We start from the raw sequence: 24170 nt of genomic DNA, 5'->3' as shown, positions 1-24170 counted from the left end.
CCTCTATGATAACATTAGACCTATGAGTTAGATACAACTTTGTTCTATAGATTAAAGCCCTGCCTTTTTGCGTAGTGCATACATGTTGCCATAGAAGTCAAGAATTAGTGGTTTCTCAGACTGTTGAGATAAAGATCAGCATGCCTGGCAGTCAAAAAGAATAAATAATAAATGAGAAACGGTTTCCTCTTTTTCCCACAGCGGGAGCATCGTGAGTCAAAGTTTGGCCATAGCCCTAAGAAATATGAACCAACAGGACAGGCCACTGTGCAGAGTTAGCAATGAAAGCTTTGTCATCTTCTACAATCACTAATAACAAACATTTTAAAGATTTTTTTTTTCAGACAGATAATCCTAATTAGTCTTTGAACTGTTGCTAATATAAAAGCTGGCCTACTGAGTCTGCTGAAAAGCTGTGGTAAGATTTAATAAAGCTATTTATTCTGGTTTCTGATGCTTGTATTCCAAAAAGAAATAAGCACAAGTGTTGAAGGAGGGCGCAAGGAATTAAGAATTTAATATTTCTTGTCAGAATAATAAAAACTTTTCTGGTGCAAACACACTATAAATATAAGCATTGAATGCCCCTGATTTCATTCTTTGAATTTAGGCCCTCATTTAACGATAGAACCTAGCTAGTCGCTTGCGACTATAACGGTAGCTTTCAAAATGCCACAGGAAATAGAGAGGGAGATTAAGCTCAACCAATATATTTCTTCTATTAAAACCTTTTTCCCCTCTCGAGATCACTATCATCTCTAAAGAACTCTCTCCTGAATTTGGGGGCTTACAAAAAATCAAATCTAGATCTATAATTTGAAGGTCGTTAAATGAATAATTGAATGCCTTAGCTTAGAATAGATCTATGATTATGTAGGCCTAGACAGCTTCATCAATTATAGTTGATTGGTTTTTAATGTGCATAGGAGGGCTATTTAAAGGTATTTTAACAATCCAACAGAATTGAAGGCTTTATCATGAATGTGAATACAAATCTAGACCCATACAAATTTAGAATGGAGGCAATTTTGCTCCTTTTTTATACCATAAAGAATAAAGGGGATCAATAAATCTCTTTATTTTTTATCAAGATTTCTTGATATATAGTAGATTCTTATATTAGGAACACCGTATTCGGGAACTAGGTCAAATTTTTATTTTATTTTTTTATTTGGTGACGGTTTAAGTTACAAAAAAACTGAAAGCAGATTCTTATTCTGCAACTAAAGGACTATAAAAATAGCTCAGTTTCTTTGAATTACCACTCATAATCAAGATTTTTAAAATAAATCAGGTCACTTCATGCTCCTATAATAAACGCAGTTTTTGTGCTTTCTCCTTTAGCGCACATCGAGCACCGTTAAGAAACCCCACTATATTATTGCTAATAAATTATATCTGTGTTAATTAAAAATTATTTAGATTGTATTAAAAGAAGTAGATTCACTTCTCCAATATGTATTTATAGTATATTGCCTCTTTCTCTCTCTCTCTATATATATTGTTATGACTTTGCCATGCGCACCGCCATCCAAGATAGTGCAGAAAGAAGGTGCGCACTATCTGTGACTAAGCAAGTCGGATGTTGACATTAGAGACTAATGATTTCCGCCCAAGTAGAGAGCCAATATGGAGATGCTGTACTCAAGGCAGATGCCCTTTGTGTTTGTCATGTCTCTATGTAAATAAACGTCTATGTTCTCGTTGAGTTGCCTCACTTAAGTTATTACAATTGGTTGTCAGAAGTGGGATTTATAGGCAACTCAACGAGAGGAGGTAGGATTAGATCTCCATGGCATCGCTGAAGCTATTACATCAGCTCTTAATTAAAGAGCTAAGACAAGAGCTTCGAGACCGAGGTTTAAAACCTGTCGGTAGCAGGGAAACGCTCACGGCTCGTCTGCGGCAAGCTCTGATCGATGAAGAGGAAGATCCGGAGATCTATCAATTTGAAATTGAGTCTGGGATTGTTGATGTAATGGGCAAGATCCAAGACTGTGGGGATGCATTTAAGGAACAATTGAACATGATTGGGAATAAGATGAGGAGCATGATGTGGAACAAAGTAGATGAAAGTGTGTTGCCAGTAGTAGGCCAAATAGACCAAAGTGATAACATTGTGTCGCAAGCGAAAGGAGGAATAAACTCGTTAGGGAAGGAGCAGTTGCCTGGTCAGGACTGTGGCTGCACAAACAGTGGTGATGGAGGCGCTGGGGATTGGAGCGCTGTCTGTGACCTTGTTGTGGGCAAGTCTGGCGGGGACGACTTTCAAGGCGAGAAACGTGACGACGATTGCTGCGACGATCTGAACGGTATGTTTCAAATCGAAAGGAAAGAAACAAATGAAGAAACAAGAGAAGTCTGTTATGTGCCTGAAGTATTTGTTCCTGTTGTACCTGTTACCAGTACCTCAATGAGCCGGACAGATCAAGACAACGTTGGGTCTGCGTCCAAGCTTTCTGCTGTGGACCTTAAAGACCTCTGTTTATCTGTCAGTACCTTTCATAAGAACTCAAGCCATGAAAGCCTCAAGACCGTTTCTGATTCCTTGCCTTTGATAGCGTCGAGGGAAATTGCGAATACGAGCCCCAACAATGGCCGAGACAGAAACAACGAATTTGACTTTGGCAGCGGCATAAGAGAAAACTCGATGCTTGGCAACTGCATCCAGGCGATTGATATGAACTGTGAATGCGGCGTCCTGCGGGGACAGTGCCCATGCCAAGAAACCCAGCAACAAGATCTGAACTTAACAGACATTTGTACTTCTGCCTACATCAGTGAGAGTGACTTGAATGATGGTGAATCAATTCCAGCAGAACCTGATGCAGTGGTGGATGAACATTCGCTTATCGAACATTACAAGAGTGCTCCATGGACATACATTACAGATGAAGCTGAGAAAGACTATGTGTTTGAAAACATGGCTACCTGTGGGCCTACAACTGTGTCACGAGACGTCCATGGAAAAGGTCCGCTGACTTGGCGTCTTAAAACAGCGGCCCTGGAAACTACAGTGATCGCCACAACCTCCATTTGTGTTAAGTGGCTGGCATCAGAGACTATCGTCATGAGGTCAAAGCGTAGACTGGCCAACTGGAAGAAGAGGAAGCGACGGCCTCGGAAAACTGTGCAGATGGCTTCGTGGACAACAGGCTCCCTGCCGCCTGTGGCTCCCACTGATCGACCTCCACCTGAACTGTCAAACCTCAGCTGCAGTGTTTCTTTTCGGGACGAAAAGTGCTAAGACGGGGGCAATGTTATGACTTTGCCATGCGCACCGCCATCCAAGATAGTGCAGAAAGAAGGTGCGCACTATCTGTGACTAAGCAAGTCGGATGTTGACATTAGAGACTAATGATTTCCGCCCAAGTAGAGAGCCAATATGGAGATGCTGTACTCAAGGCAGATGCCCTTTGTGTTTGTCATGTCTCTATGTAAATAAACGTCTATGTCCTCGTTGAGTTGCCTCACTTAAGTTATTACAATATAATATATATATATATATATATATATATATATATATATATATATATATATATATATAGGCCTATATATATATATATATATATATATATATATGTATCATTTATATGTGAGCTTGCGCTCCCAGAGCTATATTTTTATATATTTTATTTTTATAGGCTAGTGCCAAACTTATTATTTCTACTTCCGCTTTTTGTGTATAAAAAGTGATGCCACGCTGTTTTAAAACAGTTCAGTGTACAGTTGACCAGTGGTCAGTACCATATCTGTCTGTGTGACAGCTGAATATCTTTGTGGTCTGTCGTCTAATTATATTTTTATTCCTGTACCTGGGACGGCCTGCTATTATTACTGCTGTGTTACTGCTTTTAACTGCTGTTGAATATTGCTGCTTATAATTGCTGTTGTAGATCTATTCTAATTCTAGGGAATCTAGTTTTATTTTGTTTCTGTAGTGTTGCCTTATTATTAGTGGCTTAGTTATATTTATAGTCTGTTTCTCAGTTCTGTTCTTAGTGAATAGTAATGTCCTTAGCCTAAGGCTAAGATGTTCTTGTTTTAGATATGGGTTGGTTGTAGTAGTATGATATTGTAGATCTAGACTAGTTTATTGTAGTTTGTTTGTCGATCTAAGTCTAGGGTAGTAGCTGTAGTGATTTAGTGAGATAGTTGGTTTGGTTAGTAGTGTTAGTGTTTGTAGTGGTGTAGATTTAGAGGGTTTTAGTTAGTTGATGGGTTCAGTAGTAGTGATTAGTCAAGCTAGTGTATATATTATTTTTTTATTATTGATTTATTTTTGTATGTAAATAAAGTTTCTTTTTGTTTTATTTATCGTAAACTAAAGTTTATCTTGTTTTCATTTAGTTGAGTAGTATAGTAAGTTGTCTGGTTACTTAGGCTACTCTAGCCCCTTGGTCACCATACCGAGGTGCACAGATTGAGCCCACCCAGTAGCGCTAACATCTGCCTACTGTTAGGTAAAATTTTAATGTTGAGCAGCAGAGAATAGGCCCTCCCACTCGCGCCTGCCTGACCTGCTCACATTTTTGGTGTCAGAAGTGGGATCTGTGCTTGAGTGACCAGACTTGTATTTTTTATTGGGATAGATTAGGTTTGCGTAGGAGTTTAGGCATTGATAGGCGGTATAGATAGTGTTAGTTTAGTAGTTTTTTTGGTATTGTTATTGAGAGGTTAGTAGGCTTTAGTTTTGTTGAGTAGTTACGTAGATGAACAGCGAGGCAGCAGCAGCAGCAAGAATGCAGTCGTCTCAGACAGTGATTGTGGTACCAAGGACAGAGATGAGTATCCGGCGCTTCCATGGTGATGGTCCTGCCAGGGAAATTGAAGAGTTCCTTCAAAATGTTGAGAGAACTTGGAAGTCTCAACACATGGTGCATCCAGAGGAAAAATGTGACTTCCTCTTTGCACATCTAGGTGAGGCAGTGAAGGCCGAACTTAGGTGCCACCCTCAGACGACAAGGGCATGTCCAGATGCCCTGATACAAATTCTACGCTCCACTTATGGAGAAAGGCGGAGCATTAACTACCTGATTGGGCAGCTGTTCAGAATAAGCCAGCACCAGTACGAGTCTGTCCGCACCTACTCACACCGTCTCCTTCAGGCATTTGAAGCACTCACAGACAGGCAGAGAGCTCTATCTGAAACTCCCTTCAGCGAGTCTATCCTGAGGGACCAGTTCGTAGAAAACCTCAGTGACAGGACCTTAAGGAGAGACCTGCGAGAGAGACTACTCGACAGGCCAGAAACTGAATTCCTGGCGTTAAGAGACATGGCCATCAGGTGGGCCCAGGATGAGAATGTCGCACCGCAAGTCAACGTCACATGCAGTGAGATAAAGATTGAAGGCCAGCTAGCTGCGCTCTCCAAGCAAGTGGAGGAGCTTGCAGCCCAGATTGTGCTCCTACAACTTTCGGGACCACAGAATTCTAACTGTCCCCACTGCAACAACCATCAGCCTGATCACATTAGCAGCAATGTGAGACAGATATCCTCACAACCGGGTAGGCAACCAAATCGCACTTTTCACCATAAGAGGCCAGCGACGAAGAACAGGAAATGCTACACATGTGGCAAACCTGGCCATCTTGCAAGAAATTGCAGGCTGCAGAACAGGTTCCAAGGTCAGCGAAAGAAGCCAGGGAACCGGGCTTACCAGCAACACCCTTCTAGAAGCAACTGCTCGAATTGTGGTAGCCGGGACCACTTCACCCGAGCTTGCCCTGATGTCACTGCAGCAGTGAATCACGTTCAGGTTGCCTCAGTGGAACAACCACAGGCAGTACAACTGCAACCTGCCCCCAAGCCAACAGAATTGTTGGTTGAGGTGCCACAGAATCCTAGGCGATCCAACACTGCTCCTGATTCAATTGTTCGCAGAAACCAACCCGCAGTGGCAGAAATGATGTCGATTCATTCAGAAGTTGCCTCATCTGACACTTCCAGTAATCATGCAGAAGGAGGTAGGGAAACAAATCCTTTCCTACAGTTTCATCCGGTCCAACCAGAATCCACCTTGCTTTCCCATGAGGTTCCTGAGTTGCAGAAGAAAAGGAACGACCTTCTGAACATTGGGTGCAGAGTTCTTGTGGAACAGAGAGTCAGAGGCCAGGGAAGAATGTTCATGCAGTATGAACCCTCTTGTTTCGTAATTACTGCAGTACCCAAGTATGCTTCTGGCTGGTACATGGTGGAAGCAGAAGATGGGAGTACATACAGATATGTAAGAGAGGAGGAAATGAAGTTCGTTTCCTCACCATACTAGCATAATTCTTCATTTGTATATTTGTAATTTTTATTTAATATGTTGGTTGCATTCCTATGTAACAATATTTATTAGTTGTAGTAACTCTATGAGTACATGTTATCTACATGTGTATTTAAAAGCTTTTTTTAAAGCTTAGTAGTTGCTGTACCTATTTGAGAATGTACAGAATCAAGAGTATTTTCTTGTGTTTTTAGCTGATGAAGTGTATATTTTTTTTTGCTTTTGTTCTTGTAAAGCAATGTAATCTAAGTCATGTCATGGAGATGTATATTTTTGTGTGAAATAGATTTTAGTGTGTATTTTCTTTGATTGTAGAATATGTCAGCAGTATGTATGTAATGCATTTTAAGTAGTTTGTTAGTATTTTGTTTTGCGAGGACGCAAAAATTTAAGGCGGGATGAATGTGAGCTTGCGCTCCCAGAGCTATATTTTTATATATTTTATTTTTATAGGCTAGTGCCAAACTTATTATTTCTACTTCCGCTTTTTGTGTATAAAAAGTGATGCCACGCTGTTTTAAAACAGTTCAGTGTACAGTTGACCAGTGGTCAGTACCATATCTGTCTGTGTGACAGCTGAATATCTTTGTGGTCTGTCGTCTAATTATATTTTTATTCCTGTACCTGGGACGGCCTGCTATTATTACTGCTGTGTTACTGCTTTTAACTGCTGTTGAATATTGCTGCTTATAATTGCTGTTGTAGATCTATTCTAATTCTAGGGAATCTAGTTTTATTTTGTTTCTGTAGTGTTGCCTTATTATTAGTGGCTTAGTTATATTTATAGTCTGTTTCTCAGTTCTGTTCTTAGTGAATAGTAATGTCCTTAGCCTAAGGCTAAGATGTTCTTGTTTTAGATATGGGTTGGTTGTAGTAGTATGATATTGTAGATCTAGACTAGTTTATTGTAGTTTGTTTGTCGATCTAAGTCTAGGGTAGTAGCTGTAGTGATTTAGTGAGATAGTTGGTTTGGTTAGTAGTGTTAGTGTTTGTAGTGGTGTAGATTTAGAGGGTTTTAGTTAGTTGATGGGTTCAGTAGTAGTGATTAGTCAAGCTAGTGTATATATTATTTTTTTATTATTGATTTATTTTTGTATGTAAATAAAGTTTCTTTTTGTTTTATTTATCGTAAACTAAAGTTTATCTTGTTTTCATTTAGTTGAGTAGTATAGTTAGTTGTCTGGTTACTTAGGCTACTCTAGCCCCTTGGTCACCATACCGAGGTGCACAGATTGAGCCCACCCAGTAGCGCTAACATCTGCCTACTGTTAGGTAAAATTTTAATGTTGAGCAGCAGAGAATAGGCCCTCCCACTCGCGCCTGCCTGACCTGCTCACATATAGTTTATTTATTTATATATGCCTACCTATATAATCTATGTGTAAAAACAGACAGAAATAAATCTCTATAAATTATAGATCTAAAAATTAATTATCATAATTTAATAAACATGATATTTTCAACTAGGCTACATATGTATTAAATTCTCTCTTTCTTTTTATTTCCCATTCAAGGACCCTCTTCTTTTCATAATTTGGATGTTCGTTTTGTTACACCTTAACATCCCCTCCCTCCCATAGATGCTTATAATTCTTTTCATGACTCTCTCCCCCTTCCCTCCACTGCCTGTATGATAGGTTGTGACACTACACGCTTAGTGTACACCTCTCCTCACCGCCAGCACTCGCCAGGCGTGATCACCTGCAGTGGGCATGGTCTCTGGCTTCAAATTAGCAGCCCACACTTTTTCTTTCATTCATAAATTATATATTATATATATCTCGATCTAGGTCACGTTTATGCATTGAAAAAATCATAGATTTATTAATCCCAGTAATATTTCTTATTACGATTTTGCCTTGTGCACTATAGGCAGGAGAATGTGTTAAATTCATTATTAATGTTGAAACACCTCCTTTTTTAATTTTATTACGGAATAAATGTGATTGAAATGTCTTTCAAAGATGTTTGGAACCTTTTTATGATATATCCATCAGCCTACGATCAAACAGGCTAATAATAATAAGACACCGATAGCAAAGACAAACAGACACAAACACTCTTTTGTTCCCCTGGCAATCAAATCATTAAATAAGAACAATCTGGTATAAACTTTGTCACATGTAAATTATGAGTCTGGTGTGAATGTACACTTTGGTTTCTTATATTTATAATGTTTTTTGTTTGGTGTAATGCACAAATTGTAAGACAAATTTCCTTACAGATAATAAAGATTATTATTATTATTAATATAGCCTTAATCCCTTATATGGGTATGAATTGCCGGGGGAGAATAGCTTTACATACTTGGTTACCGAGAATCTAAAAAACTGCCATCTGCTTTGGAAAAGCGGAACAAAAATACAGGAACTTATCTAAAATTGGACATGCACTGTCCCAAAACGTCGTTTTTAGCTCCAAACATAAAAACAAATTAATTATAAACAAAAAAAGCGACGTGTTTCTTAAAGGAGAATTCGATGAGCTGTGCCTAATATATAAGAAGCTACTAGATCTAATTTAAAGTACTGAGAGTATGTCGTCTATAGTCTATACTTATCTTATAGTATAACTTATACCTATACTGCCTGCCTCTACTAGACTCTAGACTATTACTATAGATCTAGATACAACATAGATCTACTCATCTAGTCTAGTTCTACATACGTCATACAATTACTAGATAGATTCAGTACTGCAGTAGGCCTATTATTAGATTTCTATTTAGATCTAGCATAAGTATTGGTGAATTAGAATTAATTAGATCTAGATCTAATTTATCTAGGCCTGTCCTACTAGTAAACATTTAAATTTCCGCGCGTTAGCTCATGCGAAAAAAAAAATGGATACTAGTCTAGATAGATCTATCGGAAAGGACCAATGGCGAACGCTTTTGTGCCAGGTTTTAGTTTAGAATTTATAACTCCGCAATGGTTAAACTTATTTAAAAAATGAAAACATCTACGGACTCCTCAGCCATTGAGCGATAAAACTAAATTTGACTCCTTTTTCCATATCAGCTATTAAATTTATAATTCAAGTCAACTTACGGTAGGGGTCGGACCTAATCAGCGAACGCAATTTTCGCGAGACTCATAATGAGCGAAAGGCCGTAAAAAATAGCGAAATAGCATGTTAAAATATAGGAAATTATGCTTCAATTACTTCTATCATCTAACTTCTTCCATAAAACATTATAACAATTGTCCTTCTTGAGGCATTAGGCCATTGCTCCACATCTCCTTTCTCTGCTTGGAACTAATGTCTATATAGCCTACGAAACTTGCGATCACATATTTTTTTTAAAGAAAGAAACTACAAAATTCTTTCTCGCCTTCTCCCTATAGGCTAGTCCACGTCGTTTTACTCTCCATTTCATAAAATCTCGTTACTGCGACTATTTTTTTTAAAGAACTTATATGTTCAGTGCACTTAATCACCATCAACTCGATATCCCCCCTCACACACACACACACGCTGATTGACCCAATGGCAGATCCCCCGTATAAGCCGTATAGGCCTAAGTGCTGTTAAGATCAACTGAAGCGTCATTTCACCCTCACTGGCACCCTCACTGGCACAGAGGAAAGTAACTGCCAGCATATGACCTCCGAGAGACTGTTGGAGAGCTGCGAGTCAAACATTTTAGACGGAAAGAAAATGCGGGAAAATATGATGGGCGTAGTCATGTGAAACACGTAATGCACTCATCCTTAATCTTCGAAATTGTAGTTAAAAATAGGCCTATTATTTTAATATTTCAGTTTACAAACAATAACAATAGATAAGACCAAAAAAAAACAACAAAAGATTAAATCAGTCACTAAATTATCATTAAATGTCTTTTTAAGCTTATTATAAGGGCTTTCGCTGAATAGGTTTTCAGTTAAAAAGGTCGTTTTGAGCGAACATCCCATAATATATTTTTTTCAACGGAATAAATATCCTTAGCTATTATAGCTAACTATTTCCACATCTATTTAGAAGTACAATATGCAAATTTTATTTTCGGCCGATGTCCATTGGTGCTTTAAAATCGCCTTAAGTTCCGACCAATTCTCGTTTATCCGGAAACGTTTTGAGAATGAAATTTCCATACATGTCAACTTTGCCTTCAGCTATGCTTTATTGTATATGGGAAAACGAAAGTAAACATGTGGGAAATGTTGAAAAATGGAGTCTTTGTAATACCATTTTATTAGTTCTGCAGTTACTTTTGAAATAAATAAGAATGGATAAAAATTACGGGGAGGTGTTCGCTTTATATGCCATTTCGCTGATGGGCCTTTTTTTTTTGGTTTAGAGGGCAAAATGCGTATTTTCGTGTCAATTTGAATACAAAATACGTAAGATGCGTACTTGTAGGCAACTCTAAGTATCGATGCTAACACATCAGTATATGCAAAAATGGCATTGATTGTCTCCACTGCTGTGTTAATATTAGAAGATATTACGTCATTGTTTGTTGTTTATGTTTTATGCGAAAGCAAAGAATCGGACGGAAATAAAAAGTTAGTTATATATGTCTACCTTGATAAAGACAGTCTCGTTATTATCATTATTAATTAGTAACGTCTACAGTAATTTATTATTAATCTGTGACAACAGAACAACTGCTAAAATGTGAAGGTCGTTAAATGAATGCCGTATATAAGTAACATGGCGTTAGGGTCTACTAGTTTCAAGCGTATGTCTGAGGTCATTAGTTACACTAGTGGCAGGGCCGGTCCTATAGATTGCGGGGCACTATGCGAAACGGATTGCGCGGGGCCTAAATTGGGTTGTGATAAGGATAATAAGAGAAAATTATAAGATTTTGTATTAGAAAAAAAATTCGTCTTTGCATTTTATTCATAGTTTACTAAGTACAAAATCATTGTCAAATTAACTTTACGAGCCATCTACAGTAGATAGTAGTTTTCCAACAAAAAAGCTGATAAACATTCAGATATGCCTTTTAGATTTACTATCGATCAGCAAAATATCGCTTTTTTGTTTTGTCTAAGAGGTCGAGATAGATTTAGATGTATATCTGCATGCCAGTGACTACTAAAGTAAATTAAGTATTTGAAATTCTTGTTTTGGTTAAAATTCGGCTTATTATTACATTTTTATTAAATGAAACCTGACAAAGCTGTTTCGTTTGTTTGTTTTTAATCGCGAGTAGGATTGGCGTTTTCCATATTGAATGACACTTCGTAATACCCATTTTGTCTGTTTTAAGGAAATTTACATCAGTTTTCAGAAGATTTTAATAATTTCAGGAGATTTTCATGACTTTTTCTTATATTTTATAATTTCAGGAGAATCCTTTAATAATAAGTTAAAATGGTTTAATTTAATTATTCACGCATAGAATTCACATAGCGCGGAGCCTATGAAATCGCGGGGCCCACTGCGACCGCATAGGCTGTAGTGGCCTAAAACCGGCCCTGACTAGTGGCGTCAAAAAGGGGGGGGGGATGCGGTCCGCACCGTGTGACACCCATTAGGGGGTGACACCCGAATGAAAAAAAATGAATAGTGGTAAAAACTATCATGTGATGGGCATCATAGGTGTACCTGTCCTCAAAATCATTGTTAAGTTTGATAATGTATCGATATGCATGCATACTGTTATAACCTTGCCATGCACACCGCCATCCAAGATAGTGCAGAAAGAAGGTGCGCACTATCAGTGACCAGACAAGTCGGATGTTGACAGAGGTGACAAACGATTTCCGCCCAAGTAGAGAGCCAATATGGAGAGATTGTGCCTAAGATAGATGTTGTTTGTGTACCTGTGATGTCTTGTCAATAAATATCGATGTGCCTCGTTAAGTTTTCTCACTTAAGCTATTACAATTGGTGTAAGATGTGGGATCATAGGCAACTCAAAGAGAGGAGGTAGGATTTACAATGGCAGCTTTGAAACAATTAGACCAACTCTCAGTTAAAGAGCTTAGGAAGGAACTTCGTTACCGATATGTGATAATTGGTGGTACCAAAGAGGTGCTTACAGCTCGTCTCCTGCAAGTCTTGATAGATGAAGACGAAGATCCAGATACCTACTTATTTGAAATTAAACCGGAGATTTATGAGCTTATTGGCAAGATACAGGAAGGTATTGAAGCAATGTGTGAACAAATTAACAGTATGGGGAACAAGGCAGATAAAATGGTGTCTCAAGCGAAAGAAGGAGTAGACTCGTTGGTAAAGGAGTAGTTGCCTGTAGACTCGTTGGTAAAGAAGTTGCGTGGTCAAGACTGTGGCTGCACAAACAGTGGTGACGGAGACGCTGGGGATTTGAGCGCCGTCTGTGTCTGTGTTGTGAGCAAGTCTTGTGGTTGTGACTTCCAAGACGAGAAACGTGACAACGATTGCTGTGATGATCTCAACGAGATGTACCGAATCGAACGGAAAGAGACAAATGAAGAAACTGAACACTGTTACGTGCCTGAAGCGTTTGTTGCTGTTGTACCTGTTACCAGTACCTCAATGAGCCGGACGGAGCAAGACAACGTTGGGTCTGTGTTCAAGCCTGTTGCTATGGACCTTAATGACCTCTGCCTATCTGCCGGTGCTCACGAGGGAAATTCGAAGCTTGACAACTGCATCCAGAATTTTAGCATGAACTGTACGTGCGGCGCATCACACATAGAATTTAGATGCCTAGAAAACCACCAACAGGGCATATGTACTTCTACCATCATCATCGACATTGGCAAAGATGAATGTCAATCAAACCACTCTAAATCTGAGCTGTCAAGAGGAAGACATTTTCCACTTGAACCTGAAGAGACCTATCTTCTGGACGAGAGACTGTTGTCTGAGGATGACTGCGGTGCATTGGACTTATTTTGCAACGTGGCTGCATGTGAACCTGCAGCTCCCTTGAGAGGCGTCTGTCGGGAAGGTCTGCTGAGACAGCGTGTCCGATCAACGGCTGTGCTGAAGAAAACAGTGCTCGACACTATCTCTTTGTGTGGCAAACGGCCACGTCATCGTCGCAACAACAGCCTGGTCAACTGGAGAAAGAGAAAACGGCACTGGAGGAAAACAAAGCTTCGTGGGGAACACGCTCCCTGCCGCCTGTGGCTCCCACTGATCGACCTCCACCTGAACTGTCAAACCTCAGCTGCAGTGTTTCTTTTCGGGACGAAAAGTGCTAAGACGGGGGCAATGTTATAACCTTGCCATGCACACCGCCATCCAAGATAGTGCAGAAAGAAGGTGCGCACTATCAATGACCAGACAAGTCGGATGTTGACAGAGGTGACAAACGATTTCCGCCCAAGTAGAGAGCCAATATGGAGATAGATGTTGTTTGTGTACCTGTGATGTCTTGTCAATAAATATCGATGTGCCTCGTTAAGTTTTCTCACTTAAGCTATTTCAATACAGTGAACTCTATATCTTTATAAGCAATATAGGTCTTTTTAAATCAGCATATAAAAATAATAATAATAATATATTTAGAATATTATAAAACCTTTAACTATTTGATATGTGCCATGGTGGCTTCGATCAGGCCATTTCGGTGGCCCAACCGGCCCATTTGGGTACCGGCCCACCGGGCATTTGCCCAGATGCCCATATAGCCAGTCCGCCCCTGTTAGGCTCTAATGTAGGCCTATATATTTTTATTTTGTTTGGTACAAATGACCAAATAGTAACGTGATAACACGTGGAATGCATAGACAGTTTTTTTTTTTAGAACAAAAATTGATTGTATTTGCATTGCAGTTATTTTATAAAAATTAGCGAAAACAACATTATTATCAAATTTTAATAAATTAAATTATTAATTATGTGACGTGATTTTATCGTCAAAGTAGAACTTTTCTAGGTTAGCAGAAACATTGATTTAAAAAAGCTCTTTAAAATAAAACATTTTAATGCCTCTTCAACTACGCGATTCTACGCGATTTTTACGGCAGTACGAACCAATTTCTCCCTACTAACGTACCATGATACTATTGACGTTTTTTTTGCGTGAACAGAACAGGCCCGCTACAAGATGCCTTTCTTAACATGAGGATAAACTTAGGACAACAAGCTCTAGCCCATTACAAACTCGCATGAACTATTGCAGGAAATTTCCAGGGGGGGGGGGGGGGGAAGGCCGACGTTCTCTCATGAGGGTGCGACGTCCTGACCAATGGGGAGGGGTGAAGCAATTCAAACTATTTTGCACGGGTAAAATTAAAACGTGTCTTTTCATTGTGTTTATCAATTAAATTTTGAATATTAACCTAGTAAAATCACAATATCAATGTTTAAAAAGTTAAAATATTGTTACGAATCTCACTATCCAGGCTCTCTGCAAACTGCACCATACACCACCAACTTAAAGAACTTGACAAGTCAGGGCTCCAAAATAACGTAAAGGTTTAATGTCCATAAATAACAGCCAATACTGTACAATTGGCAGCACGTACACTGTACAAATATCTCTCCGATAACACCGTTCCGCCGTATCAACTCTTGCACTGGCCTCTCCGTCTCGTTCCGGGCTTGCACTGGGTTCAACAGTTCAGGGCTGACTTCACACACTAGGCTCGTTGTGTCGGACTCGATCGCAGACCAAGATCAAGACGCCAGTCGTCTCAACTGTACTTGACAGTACTCCGCACTGAACCGTCGTAATGCTCCGTACAGAACCACACCGTTGAACTGTGCTGTAGTCGACCGTGTTCTGAACTCCTGTCGTGAACCCGCTTTCTGAACCCTCTCTCGTGAACCGTCTTGACTGCGACACCTCCGCTCTTTATATAGGGTCCCTACTGGCCTTCTAGAACCGGACAGAACGCCGCTCGACCTTTCTAGGTGGTCAGATGACTATAATTCTCGTGACGCTAATGAGCTCTGTTCACGACGGCGATTCTTCCCGAACCCTCTTGTTGACGCTCGTCTCGGCCGATCGTCGTACTCGTCACGGTTGACCGCTCGTCTAGCGCTGGCCTGGGGCGATTTGCGTTGACTGACTACACTCACACCACTACCCCCATCTGTGCCACCACCAGGTTTATAACACTGCCCCCTCCTTAGATCTGTCCGTCCCGGGCAGATTCAACCTCATGACATTGGCTGTGAAATTTCATCGCTGTAGGTGGGGGTCGATCGGTGGCAGTTGGCTTGCGTCTTGAGCTTAATGGGGCCATCCATGTTGCAGTCAGCAATGGTCGCTTCCTTCTTCTCCTCCAGTTTGCCTTGACCTGGTTGCCTCGCCGTCGTGCTTTCATCGCCATCCACGTGGAACTCAGAAAACGTTTTCTTCTCCTCCAGTTAGCCTTCATCTGGTTGTATCGACCTCGTGATCGCATGGTCATCCATATTGCACTCAGCAAAAGTCGCCTTCTTCTTCTTCTCCGCCAGTTGGTCTTCATGTGGCTGCAGTTATTTCTTGGTAGAATCACAATGCACGTTGGACTACGCAAACGCCGCCGCCTTCTTTTCCTCCAGTTGATCGCCCTCTTGTTGCAGTGACGTTGTGTTTGCATCGCTCTCTTGTCGGTCGGTACCGAGGACATCCACTTGACACATGGAGAGGTATTGGATGTAAGGGCTGGGGATACCAAGATCGTTGGCAAAAGAGGTGGTTTCATAGGGCTTTGTGAAGAAGGACTGGGATGGGCTTCAAATCCACAGGGCGGGGAATTGTGGTACAGGTCATCATCTTCAGCCTTGTCTGGAGGGCATGCTCGTAGGGCAGGTTGGTAACACTCCTCGTGCAAAGGTTCCTCGTCTTCGGCGTCAGGCTCCATTCGGCTTTCTTCTCCACCATCAGGAACTCTCTCTCTTGTCTCAGTATCGGGCCAATCGTCTGTTGGTTTCAGACCTTGTCGATGACATTCGTCGTGCAAATGTCCATCAACTTCAACGTCAGGCTTCCTTGGATTCTCTTGACCACCATCAGGACTTCCCTCTTCAGTCTTGGCAGCTGGACCAACGTCTGTTGGGTGCAGATCTGGCCGGTATATCTCGACTTGCATATGCCTCTCAACGGCTTCGTCAGGTTTCAATGGGTTCTCATGATCACCACCAACGCTCCTCTCACTGGTTTTAGCATCTGAACGAACGTCTGTATTTATGATTCTCTCCTCCACATCAGGTATGCGTTGGTTCATGGCGGCTATCTTGGTGTTCATGGCATCTATCTTGGAATTGATGTTTCCTAGCATTGAGCTCAAGAGCTCCTCCATATCTGGTTCTACGTCAAAAAGATACGTGTCTGGATCTTCCTCTTCTTCCACTATGTCTTCCCGGAGGCGTGCCTGTAATGTTTCTTTAATTCCACTTGTCTTCAGCCCTCGATCGCGTAGCTCTCGCTTCAGTTCTTTCACTTCGAGTTCGTACAGCAGTTTCAGACGAGCCATAGTAGATCCGCTCCTATCCGATACGATCCGATCCCACTTCTGACACCAGTGTTACGAGTCTCGCTATCCAGGCTCTCTGCAAACTGCACCATACACCACCAACTTAAAGAACTTGACAAGTCAGGGCTCCAAAATAACGTAAAGGTTTAATGTCCATAAATAACAGCCAATACTGTACAATTGGCAGCACGTACACTGTACAAATATCTCTCCGATAACACCGTTCCGCCGTATCAACTCTTGCACTGGCCTCTCCGTCTCGTTCCGGGCTTGCACTGGGTTCAACAGTTCAGGGCTGACTTCACACACTAGGCTCGTTGTGTCGGACTCGATCGCAGACCAAGATCAAGACGCCAGTCGTCTCAACTGTACTTGACAGTACTCCGCACTGAACCGTCGTAATGCTCCGTACAGAACCACACCGTTGAACTGTGCTGTAGTCGACCGTGTTCTGAACTCCTGTCGTGAACCCGCTTTCTGAACCCTCTCTCGTGAACCGTCTTGACTGCGACACCTCCGCTCTTTATATAGGGTCCCTACTGGCCTTCTAGAACCGGACAGAACGCCGCTCGACCTTTCTAGGTGGTCAGATGACTATAATTCTCGTGACGCTAATGAGCTCTGTTCACGACGGCGATTCTTCCCGAACCCTCTTGTTGACGCTCGTCTCGGCCGATCGTCGTACTCGTCACGGTTGACCGCTCGTCTAGCGCTGGCCTGGGGCGATTTGCGTTGACTGACTACACTCACACCACTACCCCCATCTGTGCCACCACCAGGTTTATAACAATATTGTAAAAAAAGTACTTCGTATCATCTACTAATAAGGATCTTTTAAAATATATACCGTTTTTTGTGTGAGGCGTCTGCAACAATATCGATTAAAAACAGTAAGGCTTCTTACTGAACACGAAGATGAGCTTAAGACATACGTGCGTGCGTAATAGGCCTATGTACCTCGAACATTCCTCGTATTATAGTATTTGGTTGCTGCCATCTCCTTCTTTTTTTTTTTTTACTAATATAAATATTGCGCTCAGATTCCAATAAAATACTTTATTATCGGAACATCTCACTCGTTATAATTTAACATTGACATGGGCTCTTCTTTCTACGGGAAGAAAAATGCGTTGAAGACGATACAAGCAGAGATAACGAAGGAAGACGCTTGGAGGAGTTAAAGGCGCGTCAACAGACCACCTTACAGGATGGATAGGGATTAATAAGGAACCTGATGTCTCTCTAATACTATCTCCAGAAAGAACTTTTTTTCGGTTATACTAAACAGTTTAAATTATCTACATAACACTATTTTTGAAAAAAAAAAGACTTAGCGTTTAGTGGGTGGGGGCGCCAACGAGTCTGAGAAACACTGCTCATTTGCCTCGAAGGTCTCTCACACTTCAGATACAGCCCGTACACCTCTTCTTGAACTTTATTTGACATGGCTAAATATAAAAGCATATGACAACATATGATAGTCTTTGGTGTTATTGGCTTTTGTATATCTGAGTGATAGTATAAATTGTAAGTGTTAGGTTCATTTAGTGACTGCCTGCAATGTCTTCAGATTCGAAGATTATTACAAACTAGCCCTAATTTCCTGCAGAATGGGGATGGCAACATACATGGTTCAAACCCAGGACCATTTAATGACATTCCTGAGCTGGCAGCCAACTCATTTAATTTGAAGTCACTGCCTGTTCCAGTCCAATGTGAATTAAGTGATTCCACTAAATGTGTGATAAATGTAACAATAAATGCTTTACCTCCACATAAATCATAAGTGATGTTGATGCCAGGATTAGAAACTATGTAAACAATATCCTGTTCTTTTACTTTTTGAGTAGATTCAATTGTAATTTCCTGTTTAAAAAAATACATTTAATTAATATATTTTCTATAGCAATGCCTGCGATGCTGTTGCAAAAGACTAATTCAAAATGTTGTAAAAATTTGTTCATATTTAATTTGTAACTTTCGAAATTAGTTTTTTTTTCAATGCAAAACTTAGTTGTAGCTTTAACAGAGATATGTATATATATATATATATATATATATCAATTATATTATTGCTTTAACAGCCATTACTTAAATTTTGCTAATGTATTATCAATTTATAATACAAAAAATCTAAACTTTACAAATATATGAATTCATATTAGATGCAATATTTTCTTTAACATCAAAATTTTACAAAATTCAATTCCAAAGATACCACTCACATTACTTTTTCTTTTAGATTTTTAAAATTCATTAAAGTAAAAAAACAGAAAATGATTAAAATAAAAAATACAATATTAACACTGTCAAAAATGTATGAATCATATCACCTTTGCTATAAACAATATTCCATTTGAAGGAACTTCTAGAGGAGAATTGTCCGATTTCCAATAAATAAGAATCAAAAGATTTTGTGAATTCTTCAAACTAACTATAGAAGTTGTATAATTTTCTGTGAAAAAAAAAATAGAAATCAGATATGAAGTTCAATTAAAAGTATTTACTTTGTTTAACACAGTGGACATTCAATGTATTTTTAAAGTGAGATCACAAACATCTTAAGGCTGCATTGCCATGGAAAAACCTAAAAATGGAAAACAGGAACAACCCATTGTAACCCATACAGCCATGTGCAAAAAAGATTTACAGTAAATTAACATTAAATGAGGCAATACTTTAAAGATACATCAAAAACATTTAGGATAATGTGACTGGAAAATCCTACTAACTTAACAAAAGCATCAACAAAAATAAAATACTTACTTAGAGTTGTTTTATATTCTAATGAAAAGTCTTCAATATCTGCAAATACAGATTAAAAAGTTTTAAAATAAAATCCTTCTAATAAAACAACAGTGATTTAAAATATTGTAAGATACTATAAAACTGTTAGCACAAACTACAAAGACATGTATTTCAACATACTTATTTCAATAGCAATCAAATCATTAGGTGGTTTGAAAATCACTGTCTGGAAAAGAAAACAAGTTTGATGAAACAAAAATAAATAATTGTTAGAAAAATAAAAATATAAACAAAAATAGTGCAGTTTTCACATTCATAAACTTATGACAGTTTAGAATAGATCTGAATAAGTTGATTAAGAAAGCTTCTGATATTGTGAATAAATAACATTCTGCTATGTTGAGTATTAAATGGCTTCTTAAGTCCCTGTTGCACCAGTTGCCAAATGCATTTTCTACATTGCTCTTTCAAAGAAAATATTTTTATTTTCAAAGATATGTGAAGTCAATATCCAGTAGTAAACTATAAGCTATTCCAAGCCCCTGACTTCTACACAAAAAAAACAACAACTTCCATATGTTGCATTTTCAAGAACACTGAATCTATGAGGCCTGCCAAGAGAAAAGTGTATATTTTAATCTGAATCTGTCCAAGACAATACAAAAGTGACCTATGTGCTCCTTAGTTGGATTTTGAAGTGAAAATCTCTGGCTCAAAGTGTGTGATCATCATTAATACTGAATCAATATCTCACATTTATACCTTATTAGTATACTGTTGAACAAAAGATATTTAAAAAAAAAAATTGAGTAGTAATAATAAAAAATGAAAACTTACCTTATTTGATGGAAGTAAAATCATGGCATTGTCATGTTCATTTATACTATAAAGTTTGTGGACTTCATTGCCAATGATAAATAATTCTTTAGTAATGTTTTCAAAATTTATAAGAGATTTATCTCCAGGTACAAGAGTAGTCATTTTTTCTTCACATATAGGAGGTGTTGGTGTTGGTGTAGGAGGTTTTGGAGTAACAGTAGTTGTCAGAGTTTCTAGAATGAAGTGAATATGTTAATATTAAAATACAAGAATTTCTTTCTTTTAAATGCTAAATGAGTAAAAACCATTTGCTAGAAAAAAATAGGAAAACCCTTAACAGTGGTACATTTTCAAAAACCTTAGTATAATGAAAACATAAATTAAATGGAAATCCATGAAAATCTTTTAAGAAACACTTGGAAATTATAATATTGTATGAGAGGTAGAAAATTTCAACTTGAAAAATATAATTATAAAATTCCTGGTTTTTGTGTGTACCTGGTGGAACAATTAACACGGACAGGAGAATGGCAAAGGCAAGCATCTGGCATTTAAACCAGAAAATTTCTGGCAGGAAGGGCTCATTAGCAATGGTAGGCCACCCACCTAGGAGAAGGAAATGTCTTCAATCCAATCCTCCGCTGCCTTATGGCTAAACTCAAAGACAGGAAAGGCTTCAGGAGTAAATCCTAAAAAAAGCAGGTGACCTTTAGGTAGATTGCAGTATAACTGCAACACTGTGCCAGACCTTGCAATGCTACTGATTTCAAATAGTATCAGCTATTCACCATTCCTTTGGACCAAACAGCTGCATAAAGAGGAAAGCACTTAACAGATAGACACAGTTATTTTATGAAATATATTCAACACCATTAGAAATTCTACCATGTTTAGCAGAATCCTAATTGAGAGAATTCAATACTGATGAGAGTAATCTAAATCTTATGATACGACATATAGATCATTGTATACCGGTACTTCCATCAATGACAAAGCTAACAGAATTGAACGGCTATTAAATAAGTATCATGAAAACAAAAACTTAGATGATTTTATAATGACATACAAGACTTTAACAAATATTGAGGAAAAATACATTGTTTCTGTGATAAGTGGTTAATGAGAATGTCAGTGCCATTACTTTCTCCAACAAATATCACATTCCATTTAGAAATGAGTAGTCAATGATGTCAGGAAAATGCAAAGAAAACTTCTGCCTTACATTAAGAGAAACTCAAAATCTTTGATATGATCTCCAAAAACAAAAAAGCTAAATCTCCATCTACAAGCTCAACTTCAGTTAAACATAACATAGAATGAAAGATGTGTACCACAATTAACAATAAGAAATTCAATAAAGTAAAAAAAACAGTATGTCAACTCTTGTCTTAAATTTTAAATGAATGTCTATTGCTTACAGAAAAAGGATATTTTTTTTTAGTCATAAAACGTGCTTGTCACATAAGATCAACAGAAAGGCTTTATTTTACATGCAAAATCTTAAGCAGACATAAGTAACATCAAATTTAATAATTACAACAAGCAGCAAAATATAAAAAAATGCTTTTATAGAATACAAAGCTTATAGCTATAGCTCTAAATAATGAAGTGGTAATTTACCGTATTCAATATCAAACAAAATAATTAATTATCAATATTTTAATTGACAAATTAGTTGATTTTTTAATTAAATACCATAAATATTTTCTAAAGTTTCAACTTGATCTCAGAAGAGGTGTGGAAAAAAAAGTGTACAATGATCTAAGAGAATGAAACTCTACAAAACTCTACATACTTAACCATATCTGTGAATACTGAAGAATTAATTTCCCTTGTTGATATCAAACAAAATAATTCAGTACAATTATTAAATTGACTAATTGGTTATTTTTTTTTATTGATTCCTGTCTTGTATATAAAGTAAAGCAAAGTTCCCCTTTCAGACCTTGTTGACTATAGAGCAGAGGATGTAAAGGTCATCTGTTTATTTGGCCTACGGTTAAGGAGGGTGTCATGTGGCCAGCAAAACAACCACCTGCCTTTACTTTTCACCAACTACTGTCAGATACCCATTAGAGCTGGGTGAACTCAGAGGCGCCCAAAGATCCCGAAATTAAATATCCCAGGATTTGAATCAGGGAATCCCGGTTCAGAAGCCAAGCGCTTTACCACTCAGCCACTGAGCCTCACATGTCTAGTAAATGCCAATGTTTATTATTGTATAAAGTTTTAAATAAAGTGTACAATGAACTAAGGGGACAAAGCCCAACATATTTTAGCAGTATCTGTGAATATTGAAGAATTAATTTCCCTTGTTGATATTGATTAAAAAAAATACTAGTAATAAATTGACTAATTGATTAATTTTTTTAATGTCTCAAACTTTGTCTATGTGAAAAAAATAATTGTACAAAGTTTCAACTGTCTTAGAGAATATGTGTAAAAGAAGTCAAGTGTATAAAATTTTTAATAGACAAAAAGACAGAATTTATAAAAGATTTGCACAGAGTCACACAGAAAATAACTACTTTAGAGCTAAAAAGGCACATAAGTAAACAGCAACTACAAGGAAAATAAACACTAAATATACAATATAGAAAAAAAATCAGTTTTTTTAATTACCTGATGTTGAAGTAATCGTGGGTGCAGAGGATGATGTTGGTACAGATGTTGGTGTTGGCAGAGATGTTGGTAATGAGGTTGGAGTTGGGACAGATATTATTGGCACAGATGTTGGTGTTTGTGCTGATGTTGGTGTCAATTCAGATGTAAGGGTTGGGAAAGATGTTGGTGTTGGCACTGATGTTAGAGCTGATGTTGGTGTTGGTACTGATGTTGCTGTTAGTTCAGAGGTTGGTGTTGGTACTGATGTTGGGGTTGGAGCTGATGTTGGTGTTGGTACTAATGTTGGTGTCAGTTCAGTAGTTGACATTGGGTGAGATGTTGGTGTTGTCACTGATATTAGAGTTGGCGTTGGGACAGATGTTGGTGTCAGTTCAGATGTTGGTGTTGGAGCTGATGTTGGAGCTGATGTTGGTGTAAGTTCAGATGTTGGGGTTGGAACTGATGTAGGTGTTGGTACTGATAATTGTGTTGGCACTGACGTTGGAGCTGATGTTGGTGTTGGAGCTGATGTTGGTGTTGGAGCTGATGTTGGTGTCAGTTCAGATGTTGGTGTTGGAACTGATGTTGGAGTTTGGAAAGATGTTGGTGTTGGCACTGATGTTGGAGCTGATGTTGGTGTCAGTTCAGATGTAGAAGTTGGTACTGATGTAGGTGTAAGTTCAGAGGTTGGTGTTGGGACTGATGTTGGTGTTGGAGCTGATGTTGGTGTCAGTTCAGATGTAGGTGTTGGTACTGATGTTGGAGTTGGAATAGAGGTTGGTGTAGGTAAAGATGTTGGTGGAGGTTCAGGAGTTGTGGTTGTTGTTGTGGTATATGTTCCAGGAGGAATTGATGTTGGAGCTGATGTTGGTGTAAGTTCAGAGGTTGGTGTTGGTGCTGATGTTGGTGTCAGTTCAGATGTTGGGGTTGGAACAGATGTAGGTGTTGGTACTGATGTTTGTGTTGGCACAGAAAATGGAGCTGATGTTGGTGTTGGAGCTGATGTTGGTGTCAGTTCAGATGTTGGTGTTGGCACTGATGTTGGTGTAAGTTCAGAGGTTGGTGTTGGAGCTGATGTTGGTGTCAGTTCAGATGTTGGGGTTGGAACTGATGTAGGTGTTCTTGCTGATGTTGGTGTCAGTTCAGAGGTTGGTGTTGGTACTAATGTTGGTGTTGGAGCTGATGTTGGTGTTGGAGCTGATGTTGGTGTCAGTTCAGATGTTGGAGTTGGAGCTGATGTTGGTGTAAGTTCAGAGGTTGGTGTTGGTGCTGATGTTGGTGTCAGTTCAGATGTTGGGGTTGGAACAGATGTAGGTGTTGGTACTGATGTTTGTGTTGGCACAGAAGTTGGAGCTGATGTTGGTGTTGG

At 38.9% G+C, this 24170-nt stretch overlaps 1 protein-coding gene across 1 annotated transcript in view; it reads right to left on the bottom strand.

Moving 5' to 3' along the window:
- The window catches only part of LOC106059343 (uncharacterized), a 45739-nt gene extending 21960 nt beyond the window's left edge, over positions 1-23779 (bottom strand). The window contains exons 1-6 of the mRNA XM_056031170.1: positions 22820-23779; positions 20216-20430; positions 19559-19604; positions 19397-19435; positions 18964-19085; positions 18400-18496 (exon numbers count right to left, since the gene is read on the bottom strand). Coding sequence (XP_055887145.1) covers positions 18400-18496; positions 18964-19085; positions 19397-19435; positions 19559-19604; positions 20216-20430; positions 22820-23129 — 829 coding nt within the window. The 5' untranslated portion in view covers positions 23130-23779. The remainder of the gene's footprint in view (positions 1-18399; positions 18497-18963; positions 19086-19396; positions 19436-19558; positions 19605-20215; positions 20431-22819) is intronic.
- Positions 23780-24170: the final 391 nt, after the last annotated feature.

This window comes from Biomphalaria glabrata, chromosome 1, assembly GCF_947242115.1.
Source record: "Biomphalaria glabrata chromosome 1, xgBioGlab47.1, whole genome shotgun sequence".
NCBI lineage: Eukaryota > Metazoa > Mollusca > Gastropoda > Planorbidae > Biomphalaria > Biomphalaria glabrata.
This window is presented reverse-complemented; position numbering and strand designations above follow the sequence as displayed.